The 26,776-nt window shown below is 37.3% G+C and overlaps 2 protein-coding genes across 2 annotated transcripts in view; both read right to left on the bottom strand.

Annotated features, from left to right (window-relative positions):
- Nucleotides 1-20,418, bottom strand: part of LOC139152724 (UDP-glucuronosyltransferase 2C1-like) — a 567,100-nt gene extending 546,682 nt beyond the window's left edge. The window contains exons 1-4 of the mRNA XM_070726034.1: nt 19,462-20,418; nt 18,764-18,983; nt 18,284-18,503; nt 17,702-18,038 (exon numbers count right to left, since the gene is read on the bottom strand). Coding sequence (XP_070582135.1) covers nt 17,771-18,038; nt 18,284-18,503; nt 18,764-18,983; nt 19,462-20,343 — 1,590 coding nt within the window. The 5' untranslated portion in view covers nt 20,344-20,418 and the 3' untranslated portion in view covers nt 17,702-17,770. The remainder of the gene's footprint in view (nt 1-17,701; nt 18,039-18,283; nt 18,504-18,763; nt 18,984-19,461) is intronic.
- Nucleotides 664-12,423, bottom strand: LOC139114867 (uncharacterized). The gene is made up of 10 exons (XM_070676804.1): nt 12,234-12,423; nt 10,702-10,766; nt 10,305-10,326; nt 8,566-8,648; nt 6,987-7,061; nt 6,564-6,699; nt 5,150-5,223; nt 2,667-2,741; nt 2,162-2,324; nt 664-1,635 (listed from the first exon to the last, which is right to left on the bottom strand). Exons 2-9 carry the CDS (start codon nt 10,756-10,758, stop codon nt 2,190-2,192), a joined length of 657 nt encoding a protein of 218 aa, XP_070532905.1. The 5' UTR covers nt 10,759-10,766; nt 12,234-12,423; the 3' UTR covers nt 664-1,635; nt 2,162-2,189.
- Nucleotides 20,419-26,776: the final 6,358 nt, after the last annotated feature.

Genomic DNA, 26,776 nt, shown 5'->3' with positions numbered 1-26,776 from the left:
GGGACAGAGTACAAGCTTTAAAAGTGTACAGACTACTTATCTCAGCTGGGACGGCAAAGCTCCAGTCTCAGAGTTGTAACAGTCAGTCGGATGAATGAACAGTCCTTTGGCTTGCAGGCTTGAAGCTACACAAAGTCCACAGTATAATCCAGCGTTGACAGTGAAGGTCTTGAAAAGTCTTGAGAATGACTACTGCTGGAGTTTATGTAACACACAAGAGACACGATCCCAAAAGTCTGACTGGAAGCTGAGCACGTCCCTTTTATAAAGGCATATAAGAACAATCTAGAACTTTTATTGACATGCTAATTACTGTTCTAAAATTATCTCCCTTACACAACTAATCAAATCAACTTTCCAGAACATTCCAAACATGACTAATTGAATATAAGGTTGTGAGGTCATTAAGGGCAGTGACCTTGAGAATATTCTAGACTAATTGAACTCAGGTCACGATGAGTGTGGGGGGAATGACCTACATAACAATTTAAAGTACGTTTTGATATTTCAGTATAAATTTCAAAGACTGTTAAATAACCATAAAAGTCACATTCCGCAGGTACTACAAATGCAATACTTTTGGAAAGCAAGTTATTATAAAATGAAGGGGTCTTTCTCTGAGAAAAGTCAGAAACTAAATTTCTTTTGTCCTTTCTATTTGGAAAAAAATCAATATCCTTTTATTTCATAAAACAGGTGCAACAAGTGTCCCTACTTTCAATCACATTATTCTGTATGGCTGAAGACACAATCAGTGGAAAACTTAAAAAAAATGCTATCTCCTCTCTCAATCTTGCATAATTTTCCTAATAATTGAAAATGGGAATTTAGAAGAATGGTGTGCTTAAAAGTACGTTTTCAGAATTTTAAAAACTAGTCTATGAATTTGTGTACACATGGGAGAAATGGTAGACTTCACTGAGGAATCTCCAACGGGTAGTACAAATCATGATTTATGGGAAATCTCTGGTACTGTGAACTTTAAGATTCAGATGAGTTGTGACTATATGACAATTTGTTTCGCCTTTGATCAAAACGTTTGTATCACATTTATTTCAGCAGTTTACAAGCAATCTTTTCTCACAGAGTGGTGATCACCGATTTCACATGTTTGTAGGCTTATGCCAAAAGATTATTACCGACATTTACTCCTATGTCAAGGTCAGTTGACTCTGGTTTAGTACTAGTTGTCAGTAAGTTGAGGTCTGTCAAAAGTTTGTCAAGAAGCTAAATCTGGTCTTAACAATAGTCCACTCTGCGTGTTCAATGGCCGATCTGAAGAAAACCGATGCAATAAAACATAACTTTGTTTTCTTTATATTTTATTTGCGAAACAAGCCGGGCTAAATGATGAAAGAAATTTGGAAAATAAGTCACAGGGAAAACGACGCAAATTACTTGGAGACGCAGTGTTGTCTGGACGTTGATGGCGCTCTTGATGGGACGTTTGATTGTCAACTTCATACTTTAACGTAGACACTGACTTGCGCATATGATTGTTACAACTGCCATGACGTCATAGACACAGAACGAGGGAAAGTCTAGCCGTTAGTGTGATTTCTTGATACCGAACAGTGGCGTTAGCAAAATAACATTGTTATACTGAGGTTGTACAGATTGTCCTACCGATCCTGGCTGAAAAGTGAAAGATATATTCCATATTAAAACACATTCAGAAATATGCCCAATAACAAAACGTCATCATTGAACATGAACTGAATAACTTGAAGAAAAGAGAGAAAGAGCTGGAAATATTCTGGAAAAGTACGAAAGATAACTTAGGATTGTTTTATTTCCAAAGGTATGAGTATGATCTCTACATCCATGAGACAAATAATAAAGTTCCCAGGTACAGGTTGCGTTTCTGCTGACCGCAATCTCGTTCTCAGTGAAATGAGTTGTACTTTATACTGGGTCACAGATCCCCCCAGTCTGACAGTACTTATTTCCAGACTTTCTTACTCTAATGTTACAAAACATTGCAGGAAATGCACGTTTTTGTGTTCTTCTCATTACAGTTTTGCACGAAGTTGCATAGTTTGCACCTATTTTTTTTATTGTAAATCAACTTTATAACCCGGCCTTGATTGATTCTAACCACGAAACACCCCATATATCTCACACAGTAAAACAAAGACTATTTTGAAGTGTAAAACATTACCTATTCGCCAACATCAACTTTCAGTAGCTTAGGGGTTGCTGTTGTCAGCATCGACGTCAGAGGTACAGTAGTTGCAGACTTCGTGTGGCGATACTCTGAAAGCATCGTCTGGACTTTGTCCACATTTACGATGATTTTCATTTACGAAGTCCTGGTGACAGTTCTGTTGACCGAAAAAAGATGTGTAAAATATGTTAGAGAAACACGTTCAAGGGTGGTTGATTTTTAACAATCATATTTGTAGAAAGTGGAAGTAAAAAATACAAAACACATATGTTATGAGACAAAGAAAATCAAGATATTTGCCGCAAAATTTCTCTTTATCTCGTTTTCCGCTTGCTAGGTAGGTTGTTAGAGTACTTAACCAGAATAAGCAAAATTTGTTTCTCTCAAAGTCATGACGAATTACATGATAATAAAAGAGTCATTTTGGCTGAGAAGTGTTATTCTATCCTGCCCGAAAGGTAAACTCAATCCCCAAACGGACACAAAATGAGATACTTACATGTTTTTGAACACATTTGTACTTATAGCGCTTCTCCCCTTCCTTCGTGAATTTCACCTGGGTAGCACAGGCAGCCTGCAAGATATCAAAAACCCATACGTGTAAACTTCTTCCACCTTTCATGAATCGTAGCTGTCGATCGCTTTGCTACATTCACAGGGGCGCCCTCTCTTGGTGACCATTTGACACGCTATAATATAGTCTTATAGCAGAAGCGCTCCTTAGCTGGGTAGTCTGCTAAGTAGATCGATTTTCGGATCGATCTATTGATCCCGTAGTCGATATGCCCGCCACTGCAACCTAAATACTCACAAGGTGTGCAACACAATCACTCAAAAAACACACCACCCGATTTGTCAACTGGCCGTGCGCTCGCACAAAACATTCAGAACTACACTCCCATATACCTAGTTGGATCACAAATTTAACCATCTCCTCAAAAATCACGCCGATGAATGTGTTACTCGCATCATCTTGAAGAAATCGGCCGTGTTTTGAGACCAAGCGTGGTGAAATGCGGCTTGCAGAACGATTCTACCATATGACGTCATTTTTTTTTAGGTTGCAGTGGCGGGCATATCGACTACGGGATCAATAGATTGATCCGACAAATCGATCTACTTAGCAGACCACCCAGCTAAGGAGCGCCTGTGTCTTATAGCCTTTAGTATGGCAACAGTATAATGGAGTCAAAAAAATTCTGTATGAAAAGTTCACCATGAGAGCGCGCACTATTTACTGCATACATTACGCTAACACAGAACCGTCAGGACTAATTGCGCAAGGAAACACAGGACAAGAAAGAAAAGAACACGGAAAAAAGGCTCGTACACAAAACAAGGTTTAATAGTCGCGCCAGCGGCTTACTGACTACGCATGCGCTTATTCATAATATACTATGCGAGTAACCGGAAGTGTACCCTTCTTTCATGGGCGCCGCCATGTTTTTTTTTTTGAGTACTCGTAAATAAACAAATACGAAACAAATTACCATGATATAACATACCTTTTATAAAATATACCTCTTTTATTAGCCAGTAAATGTTATTATACACCTTGTCGCTGATACAAAGTATCGTTGATATAGATAAACGGAGAAAACTGTCGTGCATATGAACGGGGCATACGCAAAGAATGCTGGGATTGAATTATAGAAGAGCGCCCCCTGTGTCAATAATTAGATTCAAAATTGCAAGTTTTTAGACGGAACGCTATAGTTTTCAGCTTGCAAGTGGAAGGTGGGCAGTGCGGTTACCATTGCAATGATAATTATTGCATAATACGTCCCTTGTTTAACGCAATAGGCTGTTATCATTGTAAAAATTGCAAATTTTTGTCCAAAATTTTTACACGCTACAGAAAATCTATACCTGCCCTGCTGCAGGGTTTGACGTCGTGTAAGTACGTGTACTGCTTTCATCAGAGGGAAACTGGGCATAGTTGTCATATAAACATTTATGAAGTAACAATTACAGTTTATCATGAATCAATACAAATAACATTGCCAATCTTAACCCCTGGCGCGACACCAAGGGCTGAGCCCTATATAATATTAGCAGTAATCATTATTCTTTCTCATATTTTAATGGCCATCCATGTGTTCTTGTGCTCCATTCAGTTGCGTTACCTGCTTTGCATCGTTTACTGTGCCAATTTTTAAGTTTTTTTCGCCCGAGTCTTAGTAGCGTCGAAAGACGATCGGTGAAGGCCAAATAAGCTTATTTTTTTTTGTTTTGCACCCACTCAACAGTTCGAAAGGTGAGCAGCTCAAAAAAAAATTGCACATTTTTATAAAGGCAAGTTTTACATTTCTCTTGCCCAAGCAATAATCATGGCGGACAATTCATTTTAACTACCAAAATTTACACTATAATATGTTTTTCTAAAGCATGCAGGAATTTTTAGTATTTTTTTCACGAAAAAATGTAATTACGGTACTAGTAAGCATGCAGGCGTTGTTAGTAGATTTTACAAAATCTGTAAATAAAAATTTGTACTAGGCAGGAAAGCTATCCGGTAAAGTCCTATGCGAATATAGGCTACCGTGTGGGTTTTTGTACATGAAATCTAAAAACAACCATGCGCGCAAAACAAAGAATTAGATTACTTTGGCCAGTTTTTCATGCCATATTTCACTGGGTACGGACTAAAATGCACTCGGGCTGAAATTTAAGTAAATCCTGAGATTTCGGAAATTTCTTCAAAAGTGTAATCACTGCATCAGGCTCGTCGCTGCGTTGTCCAGTAAATGCCAATCAGCTGCAAGCTTTTGCGCTATTTTTTGATTTTACTGTCATTCTTGAATACAATTTATGTGAGTTTGAACAAGATAAATAATAAAGAAGTGTCCAATTAAATATGGCTGCTTGGATGCAAATATGCAAAATTTCGCCGAAAAAAATGGACATCATGCATGATTTGAATCCTTGCACGCAGTAAATAGTTCGTTAAATCTACCACTGTATTCTAACATACATACTTACCTCGGACATTGGACACAAATCAGAGTTGTCGCATTCCCGGACGCTGCTGAAACCACATTGGTAACAACTACGACCTGCAAAACATGGAAGAAATAAGATTTTTAAAAAAATTTTATATGGTGACAGCCCGATTTCAATCCACAAGAATAAACTTCAAAATCTATAGAACAACAAATGATTACTGGAAATTAAACGATTTGTGGATTAGTTTTCGCTGAGTAGACAAGAAGGAATTACATGCCTCGTATAATGAACGTCACTTTTAATGGTAAGTTTGTCGGTAACGTAGAGGGCCGCATGTTCATCATTTGACTGAAACTAACCCGGAACTATTTTCAACTTGACAACTTTGGGATTACAAACAATCGAATTACACGTCGATTGACATAGAAAATCACGTGTTTTACAAAATCATGCTAAACAAATCGACAAATCGCATAACAAATTTATATGTTTTTATGCGGTTTTCGATGACAAAAATCGTTCTGTGAATTTCGGTCTATAATGAAAGTAAAAGCGTATATTTATCATGTACGTTTAGAAAGGGGAGACTACGCATCCTTGAGGCAGTAGACCATTTGCCCGACCAACTCGGGTCCATAGTTCCTTTTTTGATTATGATACTATGGCAAATATGCTTGTAGCATAAGTACATACATTCTTAACACTCAATCAGTCCAAAAAAATTATAATGTGCCAAAATGAATAAGCGATATTATTCTCAGAGGCGCGGTTGAGTCAGTGTACACTATATGTCTTGGCAAATGAGTCTTTAATTTATGCTTGAAGATGTTGACAGTGTGTGCTGGTCAAATGTCACAAGGTAAGGAATTCCACAGTTGTGGAGCCAAAGATAAGAAAGCTCTTCAATATATTTTCAGTCTATACTTAGGTCAGTATAACTGATTTTTCGATTCAGAGCGCAATACACAACCAGGTTTGAATGTAGGGCGAGGGTTTGTAAGTCATTGGCAGAATTTTGTAGTCAAGTCAGTATTGAACTTGTAGCCAGTGAAGGTGCTGGGGGACCGGATGTATCTGGTCGGATTTTTTGGACTGAAGCTATTCAGGGTGCTGTATTTTGAGCACACTGGAGATAAATACTGGACTCAGATGGAAGTTAGGTAAAGTAATGAATTGTAGTAGTCTAGACAAGAAGACAACACAGCTAACTGTCTGATCACATCGCTCTATTAGATACCAGTCTTCGTTTACACGGAGACAGCGTTTAAAGGTTTTCTCAATCAGGTCACAAAAAGGAAATTTATAGGAAATTTAAGGAAATGTTTGTAAAATTTTGTAAATTGTAAAAGTGCCACCATTAAGAAATGCTGTCATTTGATTGAAAACACCGGTAGGCCCTGGAAGTTTCCTGATATTGACTAGTCTTGTCAAGAAAATTGCTGATACTTACTTGTTGGTCCCTTCACTAGCGGCATGTCCTGAGAGTTGCACATGTGTTCATCACAGCTTATGAGACATGTCTCACCGACGACAATCTCTCGATTTTCAGTCAAGGTATCCAAGCACTTAGGCTGGTCCATTGCCCACTAATGGATGAGAGAGAGAGAGAGAGAGAGAGAGAGAGAGAGAGAGAGAGAGAGAGTGAGAGAATGTGAGTGAGAGAGAGAGAGAGTGAGTTTTGAGTTTTAATACACATACAAAGTATAATTCACCTATAAGGTCTTTACGGCATTTACTATACTTGGGGTGCTCTACAACGTTTTGAGATAAATGACAAAGAATCATGTCAACACACACACGACTTATTTCCAAACATTTCACTTTTTTCTTTGTGTTTTCTTGACGGAATGGTCTGTCAGTGAAATGAACTTACCCCTTTGCTTTTACATCCCTTCTTCACCTGGAGATCACCGTCATCATTGATCAACCTGTAACGAGTCGTACACACCTGTGGAGTGAATTCAAACTGAAATTTACCAGTACAATCACGGCTTGCTTTATCACTTTATACATTGTGCAATGCACCGAGGACATACCTGCCGTACAGCGAAATGCAACCAAGAGAGAGATTCATAAAAAACGTTGAAAGTCACAAAAGTCCTGGCAATTTTGAGTAACGCAAGCTTGCCCTTTTGGCTGGATAATTGAAGGGAAGACGAAAATGTCATGAATATGTCACAGAAAGATAGAGAATATTTTTGTATGATGGAATCGACGGAAGGAGGCCTTTGTAATATTGGAATTGGATAAAAAATATGCATGGCGCCCTCTAGTGTTTGTCTAACCAGTTGAACAAGTACGAGTAAAACCTCGACATGTTCGAAATATTGGCAAATATTTGTAGCTTCAGGTATCTATAAAGTCAAGCGACCAAAAAAAACCTTATTATTTTTTTATTCATTTCTTGTGAAATGTTTATTTTTGAGTTCAACCTGTCCGTCCCAAAGTCCCTGTAAACAGGTTCTCTCGCCATTGAGGACAGTTGGTTTTTCAATTCAATTCAATTCAAATAACCTTAGCTTATTGTCCTTTAATGAAAGAAGCACGAATGGAAAATCTTTAGGCAACACAAAGCTACCGACACGCAGTTATTAAAACACACATACATAAAATCTGAAAAAGGCAATGAATTACGTAAAAAAAATCCGAGTTTAAAACTGCCACAGCTGACGGTTATCTTTCTGTAGGGCCTACAAGTTTTTACGGACAAAGTGGACCTTAAGTCGTCGACCTTACGGGAGGTTTTTGAATTCTGTACTCAGTGATCCTGATGATTCTGAATGTCTTTCCTCTTCAAAGTTTGGCCAAACCTTTGTGGTAAAAGGGTTGAATATTTGCAATAAGATTATCTATGGCTGCAGAAACCAAGCGACGAATACAATTTCATATATTCAATCTCACACGCCAATTCGACTTTTGATTGGTAGAATGTATTCCTAAACTTTCTATAGCTCCTGTATTGGTGAGTTTATATTAAATTAAATGAACTTATCAATTCAATCGCGCGTTATATATTGTGTAGCTTCACGGGTGTAGCCGATGGCATTTTCTGGATGAATTATCCATTCGGAGAGAGAAACAGGTTCATGCCACAAAAAAGGACCTGGGTAAAACTACAACTTCCATCCCTGCTGCAGAAATAGTTATTGTACCGAGATATTTAGGCGGACGGAGGATACCATACGGCAAGTTCAAAGATATAGTCAGACGATTTCCTCAAGTGTATGAATCGAATGTTTATAACGAAATACGGTGGCGTTCATGCAATTTCACATCTAACACGGGAGTAAGATTTCTGATTGGAAAACAATGTAATGGGGCAAAGAGGCCATATATGGTATTTACAAGGCGGTTTGATAGACGTTCTGACGAAAAAAACCAGAAAATGTTAGTATTTGCCAAATGCACACATACAATATTGTAATGTTGATCATTGTACGAGTTGTACTTACCTGATTATCTGCGCATGTCTCACTGTCTTCAGAGCTTTTACAGCTTTCAAGATCGGTCCAAAGACAGACGTGACATAACTTCTCTGAAACATACACATGTAAGCATTAGAGATATCAAGGGCAATGTTCTCAGTTCAAATTACTCAATTCATGTACATTATTTTGTTTTCTACCACTGAAGATATGAGACAGGGAACAAAAGGACAGGACTCTCTAATCTTTGAGGAAATCCTGTTTTCATTTTGTGGTTATATCACGTACAAGGATACTTTCAAAATTGTAATTTCCTAGTATTCGACTTATGGTCAGCTGTCTCGATAGGCGTCCATTTCAAGCTTTTAGTAATACTCGAGACCCTTATAATGCAATAAAAACAAATCTGCGTAATCACAATGTGTTTGACCTGACACATACTGGTTTACTGAATGAAAACATTATATGAGAATACGAGTGTCATAACACTGTAATGACATCCATGTTCTCATATAATGCACATGCATGATATTTGCAAATGTGTTACATCACTTTACGTTTTGGTAAAGAATGAGAACAGAAAAACGATGGGACTTGTTCTGTGTCAGGTAAACTCTCGTAGCTCGAGATAGTCGGTCGCTTTTTATCTCTAAGAACGAGTCGATCTTATAATACTGTTTCCAGGTCCGACGCTCTAAAGCTTTCTATGCCTACTTCACTATAATACTTCATTTTCAGCGTGTTGGTAGTATGCGCCTCGAAAGTGAAAGACTTAAACTTAGCTTAAACTTTTGATCAAACTTTCCTCAACGAAACTTTCAGCCATTCTCTTATTAAATCAAGAATGAAATCATGGGTCACCGAAGAAAGTTTAGTTCTAGTGAAACAAATCACCCGACATTTACCGATATTTGAAATTCAATGTGTCCACCATCCGAGTGTTTACTCTTTGGAGGGAAAATAAAATTTTCGATTTTCGAAAAACTATGAATGTGAAAATTTTTCTACACCAAGAGATTTAAAATGAGCCCCCACAAGTGGTAGACTAGAAAAGTATTGATAAAATTTGACAGCCCGAATATCTGTCCAGAGGCGCATTACACCATATTAGCCATTCGATATATCGAATAATTCAACGTTTCTTAATTGCAACGTTGAAAACGAATTCTATGTGACAAGTTACAAATACATCGAATGATCGACCGCAAAGTCGTGATATATACATAAGTTTGTTATTGATGTACAGGTAATTAAATTGCGTTTTACGGGAAAAGGGAAATCGACATTGATCTCGCTAAGGTATTTACCACATATACAAATTCGTCATTCATTACGAGGTAAGTCCGAAACGCATTCGATTCAGTGTATTGTTATTGTAAAGTGGTCAATGAAAGACATGATCAAAGTTGCATACGCACATTTCTACAAGTTCTACATCTTATGTACTAGATATATATTCTTTCCTTATATTTTCCTGAACCAAATGGCTGTTCTTTCTGCGACATGACAAATACAGCAGTAGTTTTTTTCGACATGAACCAAATGGCTGTTCTTTCTGCGACATGACAAATACAGCAGTAGTTTCTTTACTGTGAAAAAATATCAAGTATGCATTTTTATCAGTCTATCTATCGGTTCGTGTATCGTATCGTATTAATAGGCAGGAGAGTTGGTTGCTGTAACACTGTTGATTGATTAATTGGCGATTTAAAAATGATCAGAATATGTTCAAACACATAAAATACACGTGATATTATCTTGCTTACCAAACTCAACGATTGGTCCTATCTGTAAGATAAAAGGCAATGTCAAAAGTTATTGGTTAAATTTGTTGGTTGAAATTAAAATATGCAAATGAAAGTTCTTTACTAAATGTGTTTCGGTAACGTTATCATGATGAAGAGAAACTACTAAAAAATACCCGACCACATTGCGCATGTTCGCTTGAACGTGGTTATATCTCTTACAACTTGAATGTCAATGAAGTTGGGATAGCATGCAATGTTTGAACTTCAGCAGGCGAGCAAAATTTGTAATTACATTTGGCGACAACATGGGATATCGCCGGCGCCAAAGCCTGAAACAAACAGCGACGTGTTCTTTTAGCTAAAAGTCATAAAGACACTTCGCGCGATCGTTAGCGACATAAAATTTATTACTCACCTTTGCCTGTTGAGTGTAAGCTACCACAAGACACACAAAGAATGCGATCAACTTCATTTCTGCTTCTAGGGGAGAGGCAGAGAGATAGACAGTTTGTTAAGCAGAACTATTTTGGATGTTCACTAATGTTAACTTTGCTAAACTAGTGATAACTTTCTTTCAATCATGTATTAGGCCAAGAAAAATAAACAGTTTTTTCTCATCCTTGCACGAGTCAATTCAGACCCGCCGCGTCAACCTTTTTTTCTGCTCATGAGGAAATAAAATACAAAAAAAATGCAAAAATAAATAAAAAAAATGAAGAATAAAAACAAATGAGAGTAAACCACCGCGTCACCGCATCATTATTGAATTATGTCTATAGGATGAGAAACAAACTTTTAATTTTTCTTGGCCTTACTGAAATTCGTGAGAAATACTGAATGCGCCACGGGGACAGATATTCAGACTCTCAGACTGTTACAATTTTCTCTTGGCCTACCTCTTGTCGGGGCCAATTCTGAAGCTTATGGAATAAATAAAGTGTTCACAGGCTTGGTTTTAGAGAAATCGAGAATTCTATTTCCTCTCCCCTGGAGATAAACACATCGATGGCGGCCAGTTTGAATTTCGAATATCGGTATCAATATCGGGTGATTTGTTTCTGTAGTACCAAGATTTGGACTGTGGTCCCAAATTTATGTTTTTGATTTTGAATGAGAATGATTGAAAGTTGCCCGAGAAAAGTATTTTATTTTCGAGGCGCGAACTATCGTAATAGCTCCCATGACTTGTCGTGGAGCCAATCACGTGATATAATCGAGAATGTCGCAGAGAGTACAATTACATAGTAACGCATTTCTTCAAATTGATGATTCAGACGACATCAAAGAACTCCAACGATGAAAATTAATGTTATGCTGCAGCTAATAATCGAAACATGCGCAGATGGATAAGTAGATAACTAGACGCCATCATAATTTGAATGCAAGAATTCAAAGAATCCTTTGCACTAGCTACATTGATGAATATTTCAAAGCTTCTATCGAATTTTAACAACCGCTTACAAATCTCCTACAAAATTATAAATCGAAGACCAATATAAAATGCTTTAAAAGCGAGTTTGACTCGTTTGCTGCATCTATTCTAATTATATTTTCCTAACATTTAGCATTTTAAAATCTAAAATTACACCATTTTCAGATTTTCGTAGCAATTTTGACTGCCATTCCCTGAACAAAAATAAAAGTGGTCGCATGGGAAAGAGACAGTCGATACTGAACTGATAAATTAATTTTGTTTGTTCGTCAGTTTCCATTTCCAGGGAGATTGACACAAAGACTTACCTGGTTCGTAATTTTTCCCATTTCTTTTCTGGGAACTTAAAAAGTCATTGTTACTTTCAGCAATAAAAATAAGATAATATACTTTCAGATTGTTATTAGATTACATTCCCATGGTTCAAGGGCTGATCTAAAAGTTGAAAGTTGCAATAATCGTTGAAAACAGTAAAAATGCCGAAAACATCAGAATAACATTGTTAAAGAGCATACCTTTGTTAACGGCTTTATATCAGGATAAGCACGGAGGGGGATCCTGAAGCAAAATCTGCTAGTGACAGAGTGAACTAAAATATCTCCCAGTAGAGGTATTTATAGCTTTCAAAAACAAGGACGGGTTAATGTCAACAGATGTTAGAAATTACAAACTTCTTCAAAACCCACAAAAAATCAGCCTTTCAAATGGCCAACACATACGGTGTAGGTTTGTTTAACCGCATTGAGGGAGTTCCGGGGAACAACAAAAATGCAAATATTGAACGTTTCCTGCGGAATATAGATCGCGGAAATTAATGCCATCGCACGCCACTTTATTTGAACACAAGAAAGAAGTTCTCGATGTAATTCGATCCTTAAAGCTTTGCAGTAAATGACACGTCATGGAAAGGACTATTGACGAAGGTTTTGTTCGTATATCAGCATCCCTATGATGTTTCAACGGATGGTTTTTTCTTGCAAACACAAATGGAATGAGTGACATAAAATGCTACTTATTTTCTCACGTGACTTGCACGAAGATGAAAGCATTCAGAAATTAATATTGCTCTGGGCACCTTTCGTTGCAGAGTATTTAGAAAATGTTTAAACGTACTTTTTTTGTAGTTTATGAGTTTCTCCGGGAAACATAGAAAACAAATATTTTGTTTTTAAACAATACTGGTTGTGACAGAGACAGTAGAGAAACTCCATTGTTCCCAAGTCACATGCATAAACCCTGGTTACTTACAGAGTGGGTTTGACGACCGGAGGAACGTAGATAGAAAGATGTCAACGTGGGGGCTTTGAGATCTAACTCTCCTCAAACATAGCCTACATTAACAGACCGAGGCTTTGTAACCTCCGTGCGTCATCCAAAGGTCGGATTAAATACTCGACACAATTCAAATGACACTTTAATTTTCTTTCTTTTCACGTCCATTATATTGTATCAATACACTCAACTTCAAGGGAAACATCTTGATACGTGTGAATGATAATAGAACTCTTATGGATTCATTGATTGATGTTCGTGAGTGGAACGCTGCACAGGGGTTCGTAGATATATACTTAACATATGCTTGACAAATAGAAAACATTAGTTCTTTAAGTCTCGATTCTAAAATGTCCAATTTCCTATTTTTTTTCGATATTAATAACAAAGTAACACAATGACCACAATCAGTGTGAATTATTACGTAAAATGATTGTAGGTTTATAGGTAAAGACGTCGCTGACAAGGTCGTTTGGATATCTATGTTTCCAAAATGAATGGCACTTTTTCGAATCAAATTTGAGTGCAAACATTGAAGAAAGTGCCATTCTGACTCAGTGTTGAGCAACACGGTAACCAAACAAGGATAAGTTGAGTATATTAGGGTGGGAGCTTATTTTAAGTGGACAGATGTCCATCTATTGATTTGTTGAAAATTGGTCCGGCCATGAGAAAAATTGGGGATACATTTTTTGGGAGATACACTGTTTGGAAAAAAATCAGGATTTTGGAGTAAAACTACAATTAAATTTGCTAACGTTTGTTTTCAACGTGATATATTAATGCGACACTTTTTAGTGTGGAAACATATACGTGATGAGGGCATTGTCTATCTCCGCCAAAACCTTTGCATAAGTGGTGGCAATGACGATGCGACAAATAAGTATTAAATATTATATTTGTAAATATATACATCCTCTCTGTCTGTCTGTCTGTCTCTGTCTGTCTGTCTGTCTGTCTGTCTGTCTGTCTGTCTGTCTGTCTCTCTCTCTCTCTCTGAGTACCATGTAAGGGAAGGCTTCAATATGTCCTATATGTCCTCAATGTCCAGATTAGATCTTTGGCTTAACGATAGATTCTGAGAGTTGTTTCTTTGATGCTGAACGCTATTGAAGATATTTGGAAATTACCCTTGGTGTACCAACCACCAGCTGCATGCTATACTGCAGTTGTGATTCCATAGCTGTACCTACCTTCCTCCCACCCACCTAACTACCCATCCACCCGCCCGCCCATCACCCACCTACCTACCTACCTACCTACCTACCTACCCACCTACCTACCTATACATACACGCATGCACACAGGGTCCGGGAACTCTGGCTCTTTGTTTGTCAGTTTGTTTATTTGTTATGTATGATTATTTTCATATACAATAAAGGACCAATAGAGTTCTATTTGTATTAATATTGTAGATAAAGAACGGTTGTTTGTTTGTTTGTTTGTTTGTTTGTTTGTTTGTGTGCAAATAGAGTCAATAAATGATACTTTAAAAAGCTTCTAATACAATCCAACATATGAAATAAAGCATACCCCGCCTTTTCCATGAGGAGTAAGCACTCACGTATGTCCACCACTCTCTCTGAAAGCTTACCTTTCTAATGACTCACTTTTTGCATATATTATATTGCTAGGTCTTCATCGTGACGAACCACAATACTCACGACCAAAATGTGAAATAAAAATAACAAGTTTGGCATACAGCTAGCGAGTCGAGATACTTTATCTTATTTTCCTCTCGACCAAAATTTTCGTCAAGGCGCACGTTATCGACAAATATCGCTATTACCTCTCAGTTCAGTCAGTCGTGACAACAAACTTCATCTCCTCCTGGATCATTTATTGCGTCAGAGTATATCATGATCGATAGGTCTCTTGCAAAACATAACATGTAATATTTTCAATTCGACGCACTATATCAGAAAGTCGACTGGTAAATTACATGATTCCGATCAGTATATTGTAACTGGGGTGGTACAGAGGCAGTCTAATGTAAAACACGAACTTGATATTCCCGTCGGTAGCTCTCGCGTGAGTTGACCGTTCGTTCTCGGGAGAGTTGGCTTGTTTCAAAATGGCGGCGGCTTGTGATGACCGAACCAGGCTTTCAAAAGTGATCGAAAATAGTCATTGTGAACCAAATTTCACACTTTCTTTGGAATACAGAGATTCTTTTGTCGGAAATACACATTGTCGAGTAGGATTTGTGGTAGATGATATCTTTAATTTCACGCAATCCGTGTAAAAGTATTCAAAATGGCCACCTCCATCGGGACCTCCATGGTGGATTAGTGCTCTCTTTCCTAACTCGTAGATTCCATTCTAATTTCGTGTACACGCGTAAGTCTTAATGCTCGCTTCGCGAGCGGCCTTCGGCCGCTCTCGCTGCGCTTGCTAATATGTAACAGGTCTGACCTGAGAGCGAGCGCAGCGTAGTATATCGTCATTGATGTTGAAGCTATCGTGCTATGGGCAGTGCTTTGTGCCTCGAAAGGCTCAAAAACCTCTTCATCGCTTGTTACTGCTGAATTTACCGATTATAGGCCTAACATCACCATCAGATTCATTAGGGTATTCTCTGGTTCTGATTTGTCACCGCCATTTTTTCACTGTCACCTGTCGGACCTCTTACACGTCCCACAAACTGAATCTGTAGGAGCGTAGCGTACACGTAATCGAGAAAAGGTCCTGGCTAATATTTTTTTAAACAATTTCCAAATAGTCTCCTGGTTCATCACGTATAATTCCTTTCATTTTCTCTTCATTCCCATTTTATTGCACTAAAGTTGGTATTAAATTGGGGCACAAGCAAATATTTGGATTTCTACATTGATTCATTTTAACGTAGAAAAAAGTGCAATTTGAATACCGTTATACCGACAAACAATTCCAGCATAATACTTAAGGCCATGTATACTGTGTATGGGTCAGGATAAAGTTGTCATGATACCTTATATATATATATATATAGATATTATATATATATATATATATATATATATATATATATATATATATATATATATATATATATAATATATACCCATGTCATGTATATATATTATATATATATATATATATATATATATATATATATATATATATATATATTAAATACGTTTACCCGTTGATTTTGTGCAGACCACGCCACTCTATGACAAATTTCAGTCCTATATCTAACGTGTTTGAGGGCGAGACAGAATGTACCATTTCTGAGAGAGCAAGGAAAGGGAACTCGCCTATAGGCTACAGTCTGCCGATTTTCTGATAATATACTCACATGATCATATTTATATCTGCCCAGGTGTAAATAAGCATATGTGATTGGTAATTGTCTTCACAATGAAAGATCGGGGGGAACGGCACAGCAAATGATGTTTGTTAATGTAGTTAAACACTGAACCGCTCTAGTACTGGTTTCACGGTTCATGTTAATCTATTTTGAACCTGTCAATTGAAGTGTTTTAGAACCTTCTTTTCCGTTTATATTATCAAATCTGGAATATATAATTAAACCGATTCGAAAAAGTATGATCAAACAGAGATGCTGCATTTTTGTAATTTATCAATGAGATAAAATGAAAAAGATCAAACTGTCGAAGAGGCAAGTATCTAGGCTGAGCTAGTTTTGCCGCTTTGAGATAGCTGATCGGTAGTTGACCGTGCCCGGTTTGTTCATGGACACACCTATATGACATGAGATGTCATGACAACTGAAGGGTTGTGATCTGAGATAGCTGACCGGTTCTCCCTCGGGGTTATTCTCCGCTGATCACTGTCCAGCTGAGTGTGCGCATGTGCAGAGTCCCGCTAAGAACTATCGGATGACTTCGCCGATGTAACATTTTTACAAGTCCAGAATTAAACCTACGCGAAAAATCTATTTTCATGCATTACACAATGGCAAGTAATTATCGACTTGAGAGAGATTTGGACCCGAAAGTCGATGATCTTGGAGATATAACATCTAATGACACCTAAGGACTCGTAGGAACAGTGATGGTGATTTCATATTAATAATGATAATCTTTATTGCCCGTACAAATCATGGAAATGTCTCTTTCACATCTGACTCCTACAAAAACAACATTAAAACGCTGTACAGATACAAATGCACTGCATTCAACGTACAGCACAGAACAGCAGAATGAATGTACACAGAGGAGTGGCCGTCATACTTCCTTACACTCGTTTAAGTCTATCATCGAACTATGAACTTCATGTGAATATTGATGCATCCTGTGGATTCATCAGTGTGTTTCCTTTAAAACTTCATGAGTTGATAAGAAACGTTCCCAGACAGTTCAACTATGGGGTGAGATTAGTGCAAAAACACTTGTGTTAACATTGTTTCATTTTGATGTAATTTTTCGTTGCATTTACATTCTTAATAAATGTATCATGTTCTCATTATATTTCGTATTTTTAATTTTATTCTCTCATTTTGTTTGCATATTAATTTCATTATGTTTGCATTTTTATTTCATTTTTTCATTTTGCTTCCATTCGTATTTCATTATGTTTACACTTTTATTTCATCATGTTTACATTCTTATTTCGTTATGTTTAGATTTTTATTTCGTTGTGTTTGCATTTTTATTTCATTTTTTCATTTTGTTCCATTATTTCATTATGTTTACATTTCTTTATTCTTTCATTTTGTTTACATTTTTTATTATGTTTTCATTTTTATTGTCGTTAACAGAATTACTTTGTTGATAAACTAATACTACAATCTCTCAACTCAGAATAGTGCAAGAGTTAACATCCATTGTATCTTTTAATCCTTCTTCTTTTTCAAAGAGCAGAGACGACGACAGCAGGAAAATAACTTCATCATCAAGAAGATTACGGTAAGGCAGATAATTAGCAGAAATGCAACAACATCGACGAGGAAGCATTGGAAAACGTTCAAATCAAACGACGCCGGTCGGAGATGTTGTCCACCATGTCTCAGCACATATTCGGTCCAATAGACAGCGCTCTCACCGGCCGTCATTGGTTGGTCTCGGTGGATTCGTGATAATCTCATAGCGTTCTCCTTGAAACTGAAAGATGTAATAAAAGACGATGGAAAAAGTATGGAAGTATTTCAAGACGAGCGCAAATCGATCTGATATCCATACAAAATGTTTTATTGATGATTCTGAGAGGAGTAGCGAAGTCACTGCAGCACTAATGCCTAGACTTTCAAACACACTGTTTGTGGACAAAAAACCATCACTCCGCAAATAATATATAATTACTGATAACACTGAAAACACTCCTGTTAAAATCGAGTGGAAATGACTACCTTTTGTCCTGAATCACCGTTGTGACTGCCTGGTAGAGCTGTTCCTCCGAAAGGGTAACGATATCGACTGTAACTGCCATGCCCTTATCAACGAGCCTGGCGATATTATCTTGGTTGTCGGCAAACAGTGGCACTCCAACAACAGGTACACCGTGATAGATTGCTTCGTAAACACCATTGATACCACCATGAGCTATGAAGGCCCTCGTTTTGGGGTGACCTGGAAATCAAATGATCGCACAGATTACTGTGTGCTGCTGCTGCAGTCATCAGCGTTTGTACTTTGTCCAAAGGATGGATTCCCATTAGCAAGGTTTTCTGTGTGAATTGTACAGACAACTTCATCAGAATTTTCTAGCACTGCGGAAAAGTTCAACTTGAATCGACTTCTTCTCATATTTTCTTTCGCAATGCAGTCAGCTCCTTCGTCGGAGGACACGAAGGGTGTAATATTATTTAGATATCGACACATATATTTACCCAGGAGATCATTCTGTGGAATCCATTTGGCAAGTTTGGTGTTGTCTCCGAGTCCCAGCAGTGGCGGACCATCGTACCGCATGATAACTTTCAGAGGTAGTCTCGCACAAGCTCTAATGAAAAGCTTGGTTTTTTCCAAGTTAGATGTCAAAATATCGTGCGATCCAAATGAGAATACCACAATGCCATGCTCAGCCGACTCAACGAACTCCATGAATTCCTAAAGAAGCACCGTCAAGCACTATAATTACGAACTGTCATTCTTAATTAAACCTGTCAGTGTCACCTTAACTTAGAGAATAGATTAAAGGAGTTTTTGGGGTCTATACTTAGAGCTAGTATATAAAATGACATTGAAGCGCTATATTTTCCTTCATTTATGCAATATAACTTTAGCTATGTCTTTCCAGTGATAAATGGTTTATCATTGATAATGCACATTTACTACTTAAGTCACTGCATTTACATTACAGAAACACATTCAACCATATCCTCACGTCGCCCTGTAACCTTTCTGTTTTATGCAAACTCCATACTATAAATGTCTTACTGGCTGTGACATGTTTGTGGACAAATTGTGCAGGGAGTACTGTGATAGAATATGAACTGTAATGTTTCTGATAATAAAGCGAGCAGAAAGACAAGTCCAAAATGATAAATCAAATCGATGATTTTATGGCTTGCCTTTGTTATCATACCTGGGTTAAAGGTGATGCTGGGCCCGCAAGAATTCCAACGATGTGTACAACATGGGGCATTATCGGACGTGGAAACTCGTATGAAAAGTCAAAACTGAAAAATGCCATCTCAGAACTTCTTAGCAGTTCATACATACTAGCATCTGGGCGTATGCCGTGCTCGGATTGAATAGTATGGTATGGTCTCAGCAAACCATGGTTAAATACAAAGTATGCCAGTGCATAACAGCCGAGGTTTTTCAAACGCTGGACAAAGGTCATTTTGTCAGTCAACCCCGATGATAGCCCTGGAACATAAGACGGATAGGATGGAATACCATGGACAAAAGCATCAACCATTGGGGCTATCTTTTGGGTAGAGACTGATATAAAAGGTATTTTCAGTTTGTGCACAACCAACGCATGGCATAAGTGCGCGGAGTCAGCCAATATAAGGTCATAGTTTGATCTGTGTAATCGCTGGAAAAGGTTATCGTCTCCGAGTAACAATTCACAGTCTTTTGACAGAGTCTCAAGAACGGCGAGGGTGCTCCACATATCTGCATTGCCGTCTAACATTCCTTTCAAATTATGCAAGTATGCTTGCATAAAGTCGGCTTCGAAGACGCTGTTGTATTCCTCAAAGGAGAATATCGACTTGTCCTTTTCTATCTTTACACTCTGCCAAATACGGAAACCTTCATTGATCAGCATCGTGACATTGTGTCCCTTCTCGACCAGCAACTTGCCTATCTTGGACATGACCATGTAGTCACTTCCAGCTGGATAGCCCGGTAGAATCAACATCTTACTGGTTGATGACAGTTGTACACAAAAGCTACAAAATAGCATACACACTAGAAGGTCGCATATAAAACGCCCGTGAGGGCTACCAGACGCCATGTTTTCTTTGTGTTAGATGCTTTAGGATACAGGAGGAGGCTAGGTCAATGCCGCCAACGAAGCTTTTCGTGCAAAAGATGTTCGTGCGCAGATTTTCAGTGGGCGGGCAAATATAAAAACTAATCAGCAGGCGGGGAGAAAAAGTCAATATTTACAGTTGGCAGGGAAGAAATTTCAGTTTGAACAGTGGGGGGGGGGAATACTTGCTGTGGGTACTGGAAAATAGGTAGGGGAAGGGAAATGCCGTATTTAATAGAAAACTTCAGGGAAGATTTAGCGCCTAACTTATTGGGAAACAATGTTCAAAGGTTGACATATTAAGATTTTCGCTTGCACAGTTTTGCGTTGGTCTTAGTGTGTATATGTTTATTGCATCCATGCTCTGAACTAACGCACACTGGGTGATAGAGGAAATAGGTGCGTACATGAGGCAAGAGTTCCTTTAGGGACCCCACCCTAAGAAATCACTTCAATCACGGAGTTTCCTTCTGGAAGAAGCACATCAAATACATCTTTTGGAGGGGTTTGGAATTATGTTAAGGGTTAGCTTTTTAATTTTAAAGTGTTGTATATCCTCTCTAAGAAAATAAAATGGGGTGGGGAGCCTTAAGGAACTGTTTCAAAAATGAAATGTGCCTGTGGAAATATGTTTAATTAGTGGGCAATGGGGAATTTCCTGAATTTTAGTGGCGGAGAGAAGGCAGTGGGGAGCTTGAAAGCCTGTGAAACTGAATGAAATAATGCTGCCGAACAACAATGTCTACAACGTGTGGAACTGTGCTGTGCGGGTTGAAGTTTTGCTCTGTGCACCTAGCGGACGAGCGGAACGCGTTTCCAGGCTGCACTGGATCGCGCTACGCTGTGTGAGACGGCCATTCTGAAAATGCTTTAAGTTTGGCTTTTTCTGGTAAAATTGGACTAAAAGCTGTATTAAGGCACAGACAAATAGAAAGACAGACTAGCAACCGGTATTGTTCAAGGCGTGAAGCGGTTACGTAACCCATCCATGTTCGCCTCGCCTCAGGTAGCTCTCGCCTCTCTTTTCCGAAGAGTGCCGACCATGCATCGTTCGGTAATTTTCGGATTTTCGCCAATAGTCAAGCGAAAGTATGTTCGGCGAAGTTTGTGTTGTTGTTGTCGTCGTGTGGTGCTGAGCAAAATTGGCGTGCTGGCGAAAACGGGAGTGTTTTGAGCTTCATGAAAGTGAGTTTTACCATTTTAAAAATTCCTCTCATATTTTTATGAATATATAATGAGTGTTGTTGAACCAAATTTGAAAGTGTGTTATCCATACTGTCTGGTTTTACTCAATGGTTTTCAGTCAGTCATACCGTCTTTTGCACGTTCGTCAAGGAAGGACATGTTTATGAACTGCTGGCGTGTTATGTTTGATTGGCATGAAGCAGTGTTTCTGCCCTGAAAGCTCACAAAGTAACTATGTTTGCTACGCGACTGGCAGCACGATGTCATCTCGTCGTATTTTTCGCATAATCTCCTGCAATTATCAACCACAAACAAAGTCTCCAAAAAGTTTAACACCTTTGAAGCTCATTTTAATATTAATAGGCCATAGTCTACCGAGACGACCATGGAACAAAAGGCATGCCGCGTTGCCAGTCTGTCCTTCTACTTGTCTGTGATTAAGGTTATTCACAAAAGACTGGGATTTTTGTCCGAGTCCATCTTAAGCTTCGATATTGTCCTCAGCGCTACGCGTCAGCTCTATAAGGAATGTTACAAAGGAAACAAAAGCACTGAGAAGACACTTGAATCATTAATTGGAAATTCTTTTGTCACAACAGAACATCAATCAATTTCTACTTTTTCATTCAAAGTTTGTTTCACTTATTTTATTTGCAATTATGAGGTATCGTGGTTCTTTAAGATCCGTTCTATGGACCATTACACATGGTTCTTGTCCTATTGACCCAATGGTCTAAAAAGAGGGTACTTCTGCATCAAGACTAAGTCATTTGTAGCAACCGAATATAAATCAATATCAACCGTTTTATTGAAACATTGTTTCATTCATTTTATTTGTAATTTTCAGGTGCCATGGTCCCTAAATGTCCGTTTTATGGACCATTACACATGGTTCTTGTCCATATTCACCCAACGGTGTAAAAAGAGGGTAGTTTTGCAGCATAACTAAGTCACAACGATCATAAATAATTATATGAACTCCTTCAATGAAACATTGTTTCACTCATTTTATTGACAATTTTGAGGTATCATGGTTCTTTAAGATCCGTGATATGGACCATTACACATGGTTCTTGTCCATATTGACCCAATGGTCTAAAAAGAGGTTACTTCTGTATCCCAATACGACCCTTGGCACGACCGAACATAAATCAATATCAACCTTTCATTGAAACATTGTTTCACCCATTTGATTGTAAGTTTGAGGTATCATGATTCTTAAATGTCCGTTTTATGGACCATTACACACGGTTCTTGTCCATATTCACCCAACGGTGTAAAAAGAGGGTAGTTTTGCAGCATAACTAAGTCACAACGATCATAAATAATTATATGAACTCCTTCAATGAAACATTGTTTCACTCATTTTATTTGCAATTATGAGGTATCGTGGTTCTTTAAGATCCGTTCTATGGACCATTACACATGGTTCTTGTCCTATTGACCCAATGGTCTAAAAAGAGGTACTTTTGTATCCCAATACGACCCTTGGCACAACCGAACATAAATCAATATGAACCTTTTCATTGAAAGTTTGTTTCACTTATTTTATTTGCAATTTTGATTTATCATGGTTCTAAAAGTCTGTTTTATGGACCATTACACATGGTTCTTGTCCTTGTCCTGTCTTGTCTTGCATCACAACTAAGTCATTTGTAGCAACCGAATATAAATCAATATCAACCGTTTTATTGAAACATTGTTTCATTCATTTTATTTGTAATTTTCAGGTGCCATGGTCCCTAAATGTCCGTTTTATGGACCATTAAACATGGTTCTTGTTAAAGGTGATCCAAGGATCTAAACAGAGGGTAGTTCTGCAGCAGAACTAAGTCATTTGTCACAACCGATCGTGAATGAATATCAAATGTTCTAAAATGAGGGTCCTTCTGTATCATAAGTAAGTCTTTCATCACAACCGAATATAAATCCATAGGAACCGTTTCATTTAAACATTGTTTCACTCATTTTATTTGCAATTTTGAGGTAATATTTTTCTCAAAGGTTCGTTTTATGGACCATTACACATGGTTTTCGTCCATACTGACCAAATGGTGTAAAAATAAGATATTTGAGCATCAAAACTAAGTCATTTATCAAAACCGAACATTAATCAATATCAACCTTTTCTTTGAAACATTGTTTAAATCATTTTATTTGTAATTTTGTGGTATCAAGGTTCTTAAAGCTCCGTTCTATGGACCATTAAACACAGTTCTTGTCAATATTGACCTAATGGTGCAAAAAGAGGGTACTTAAGCATCAAAACTAAGTAATCTGTCACAACCGAACAATAATCAATATCAACCGTTATATTGAAACATTATTTCATTCATTTTATTTGTAATTTTGAGATGCCATGGTTCATAAAGTTCCGTTTTATGGACCATTACACATGGTTCTTGTCCATATTGATCAAATGGTCTAAAAATGTAGTTCTGCATCACAACTAAGTCATTTGTCACAACCGAACATAAATCAATATGACCCGTTTAATTGAAACATTGTTTGACGTAATTTATTTGTATTTTGATGTATCATGGTTTTAAAGGTCCTTTTTATGGACTATTATACATGGTTCTTGTCAATAGTGATCGAATGGTCTTAAAAGATCGTAGTTCTGCATCAGAACTAAATCATTTGTCACAACCGAACATTAATGAATTTCAACCTTTTCATTGAAACATTGTTTCACTCATTTTATTTGTAATTTGTTGGTACGTGGTTGTCAAAGCTCCGTTCTATGGATCATTACTCATGGTTCTTGACAATATTGACCAATGGTCTAAAATGAGGGTCCTTCTGTATCAAAACTTAGTCTTTTGTCAACAACCGAACATAAATCAATACGAAGCGTTTCATTGAAACATTGTTTCACTCACTTAATTTGAAATTTTGCCGTATTATGGTTGTTAAAGGTCCATTTTATGGACCATTAGACATGGTTCTTGTCCATATTGACACATTGGTCCTGAAGGAGGGTATTCTTCAGCACAACTAAGTCATTTGTCACAACCGATCATAAATGAATATGAACCGTTTCATTGAAACATTGTTTCACTCATTTTATTCGAAATTTTGAGGCATCATGGTACTTAAAGGTCCGTGTTATGGACCTTTACACATTGCTCTTGTCTATATTGACCGTTTTGTTTAAAAATAGGGTACTTCTGCATCGCAACTAAGTCATTTGTCGCAACCGAACATAAATCAATATCAACAGTTTTATTGAAACATTGTTTCATTCATTTTATTTGTAATTTTGAGGTGCCATGGTTCCTAAATGTCCGTTTTATGGACCATTACACATTGTTCTTGTCAATGGTTATCCAAGGGTCTTAAAAGAGGTCCTTCTGAATCAAAACTAAGTCATCTGCCATAACCAAACAATAATCAATATCAACCGTTTTATTGACACATTGTTTCATTCATTTTATTTGTAATTTTGAGATGCCATTGTTCTTAAAGTCCGTTTTATGGAATAACACATGGTTCTTCTCGATGTTGACCAACGGTCTAAAAAGAGGGTACTTCTGCATCACAACTAAGTCATTTGTCACAACCGAACATAAATCAATATGACTCGTTTCATTTAAACATTGTTTCACGGAATTTATTTGTAATTTTAAGGTATCATGGTTTTTAAAGGTCCTTTTTATGGAACATGGTTCTTGTCAATGGTAATCAACTGGTATCAAAAGAGGGTAGTTCTGCATCAGAACTAAATCGTTTGTCACAACTGAACTTTAATGCAACCGAATATTAATGAATATCAACCTTTTCATTGAAATATTGTTTGACTCATTTTATTTGTGATTTGGTGGTATCATGGTTCTTAAAGGTCCGTTCTATGGACCATTACATATATTGCTTGTCCATATTGACCAAATGGTCTAGAATGAGGGTCTTTATGTATCACAACTAACTCTTCTGTCACAACCGAACATAAATCAATATGAACCGTTTCATTGAAACATTGTTTCATTCATTTTATTTGCAATTTTGATGTATCATGTTTCTTAAAGATAAGTTTTATGGACCATTATACATGGTTCTTGTCCATATTGACACATTGGTCAAAATATAGGGTACGTCTGTATCAAAAGTAAGTCATTTGTCACAACCGATCGTAAATGAATATGAACCGTTTCATTGAAACATTGTTTCATTCATTTTATGTGCAATTTTGAGGTATCATGGTTCCTAAAGGTCCGTGTGACGGACCATTACACATAGTTCTTATCTATATTGACCCAATGGTCTAAAAAGAGGGTAGTTCTGCATCACAACCTTGTCATTTGTCACAATCGAACATAAGCAACATCAACATTTTCCTTGAAACATTGTTTCACTCATTTGATTTGTAATGTTGAGGTATCATGGTTTTTAAATATCCGTTTTATGGATCATTAGACGTGGTTCTTGTCAAGGGTGATCCAATTATCTAAAAAGAGTGTAGTTCTGCATCAGAACTAAATCATTTGTCACAACCGAACATTAATCAATGTCAACCTTTTCATTGAAACATTGTTAAAGTAATTTTATTTGTAATTTGGTGGTATCACGGTTCTTAAAGCTCCGTTCTAATGACCCATTAGAAATGGTTCTCGTCCATATTGACAAAATTGTCTAAAATAAGGGTCCTTCTGTATCATAACTAAGTCTTTTGTCACAACCGAAAAAAATCAAATGAACCGTTCATTGAAACATTTTTTCAGTCATTTTATTTGCAAGTTTGAGGTAAAATGGTTATTAAATGTCCGTTTTATGGACCATTATACATGGTTCTTGTTCAAATTGATCCAAATGTCTTAAAGGAGGGTAGTTCTGAAGCGCAATTAAGTCATTTGTCACAACTGACCATAAATTAAAATGAGCCGTTTCATTGAAACATTGTTTCACTAATTATATTGGAATTTTGAGGTATCATGGTTCTTGAAGGTCCATATTATCGACCATTACACGCGATTCTCGTCCATATGACCAAATGGTCTGAAATAGATTAGTTTTGCATCACACCTAAGTCATTTGTCATAATTCAATATGAATTGAAACATTGTTTCACTCATTTTTCTCTTTGCAATTTTGAGGTATCATGGTTCTTAAAGGTCCGTGTTATGGACCATTACACATGGTTCTTGTCCCTATTGACCCTGAGGTCTAAAAAGAGGGCAGTTCTGCATCACAACTAAGTCATTTGTCACAAAAGAACATAAATCAATATCAACCT

Source organism: Ptychodera flava, chromosome 16, assembly GCF_041260155.1.
Source record: "Ptychodera flava strain L36383 chromosome 16, AS_Pfla_20210202, whole genome shotgun sequence".
In the NCBI taxonomy this organism is placed as follows: Eukaryota; Metazoa; Hemichordata; class Enteropneusta; family Ptychoderidae; genus Ptychodera; species Ptychodera flava.
The sequence above is the reverse complement of the archived record's forward strand: the minus strand, read 5'-3'. Positions and strand labels throughout refer to the sequence as shown.

Excerpts from the sequence above, each read along its gene's own strand:
- LOC139114867 (XM_070676804.1), bottom strand. The coding sequence starts at position 10,758 with ATGAAGTTGATCGCATTCTTTGTGTGTCTTGTGGTAGCTTACACTCAA. Across the intron at positions 10,327-10,701 it reads CTTACACTCAACAGGCAAAG|ATAGGACCAATCGTTGAGTT; the intron begins GTGAGTAATAAA and ends TTTATCTTACAG. Across the intron at positions 2,742-5,149 it reads ATTTGTGTCCAATGTCCGAG|GCTGCCTGTGCTACCCAGGT; the intron begins GTAAGTATGTAT and ends GATATCTTGCAG.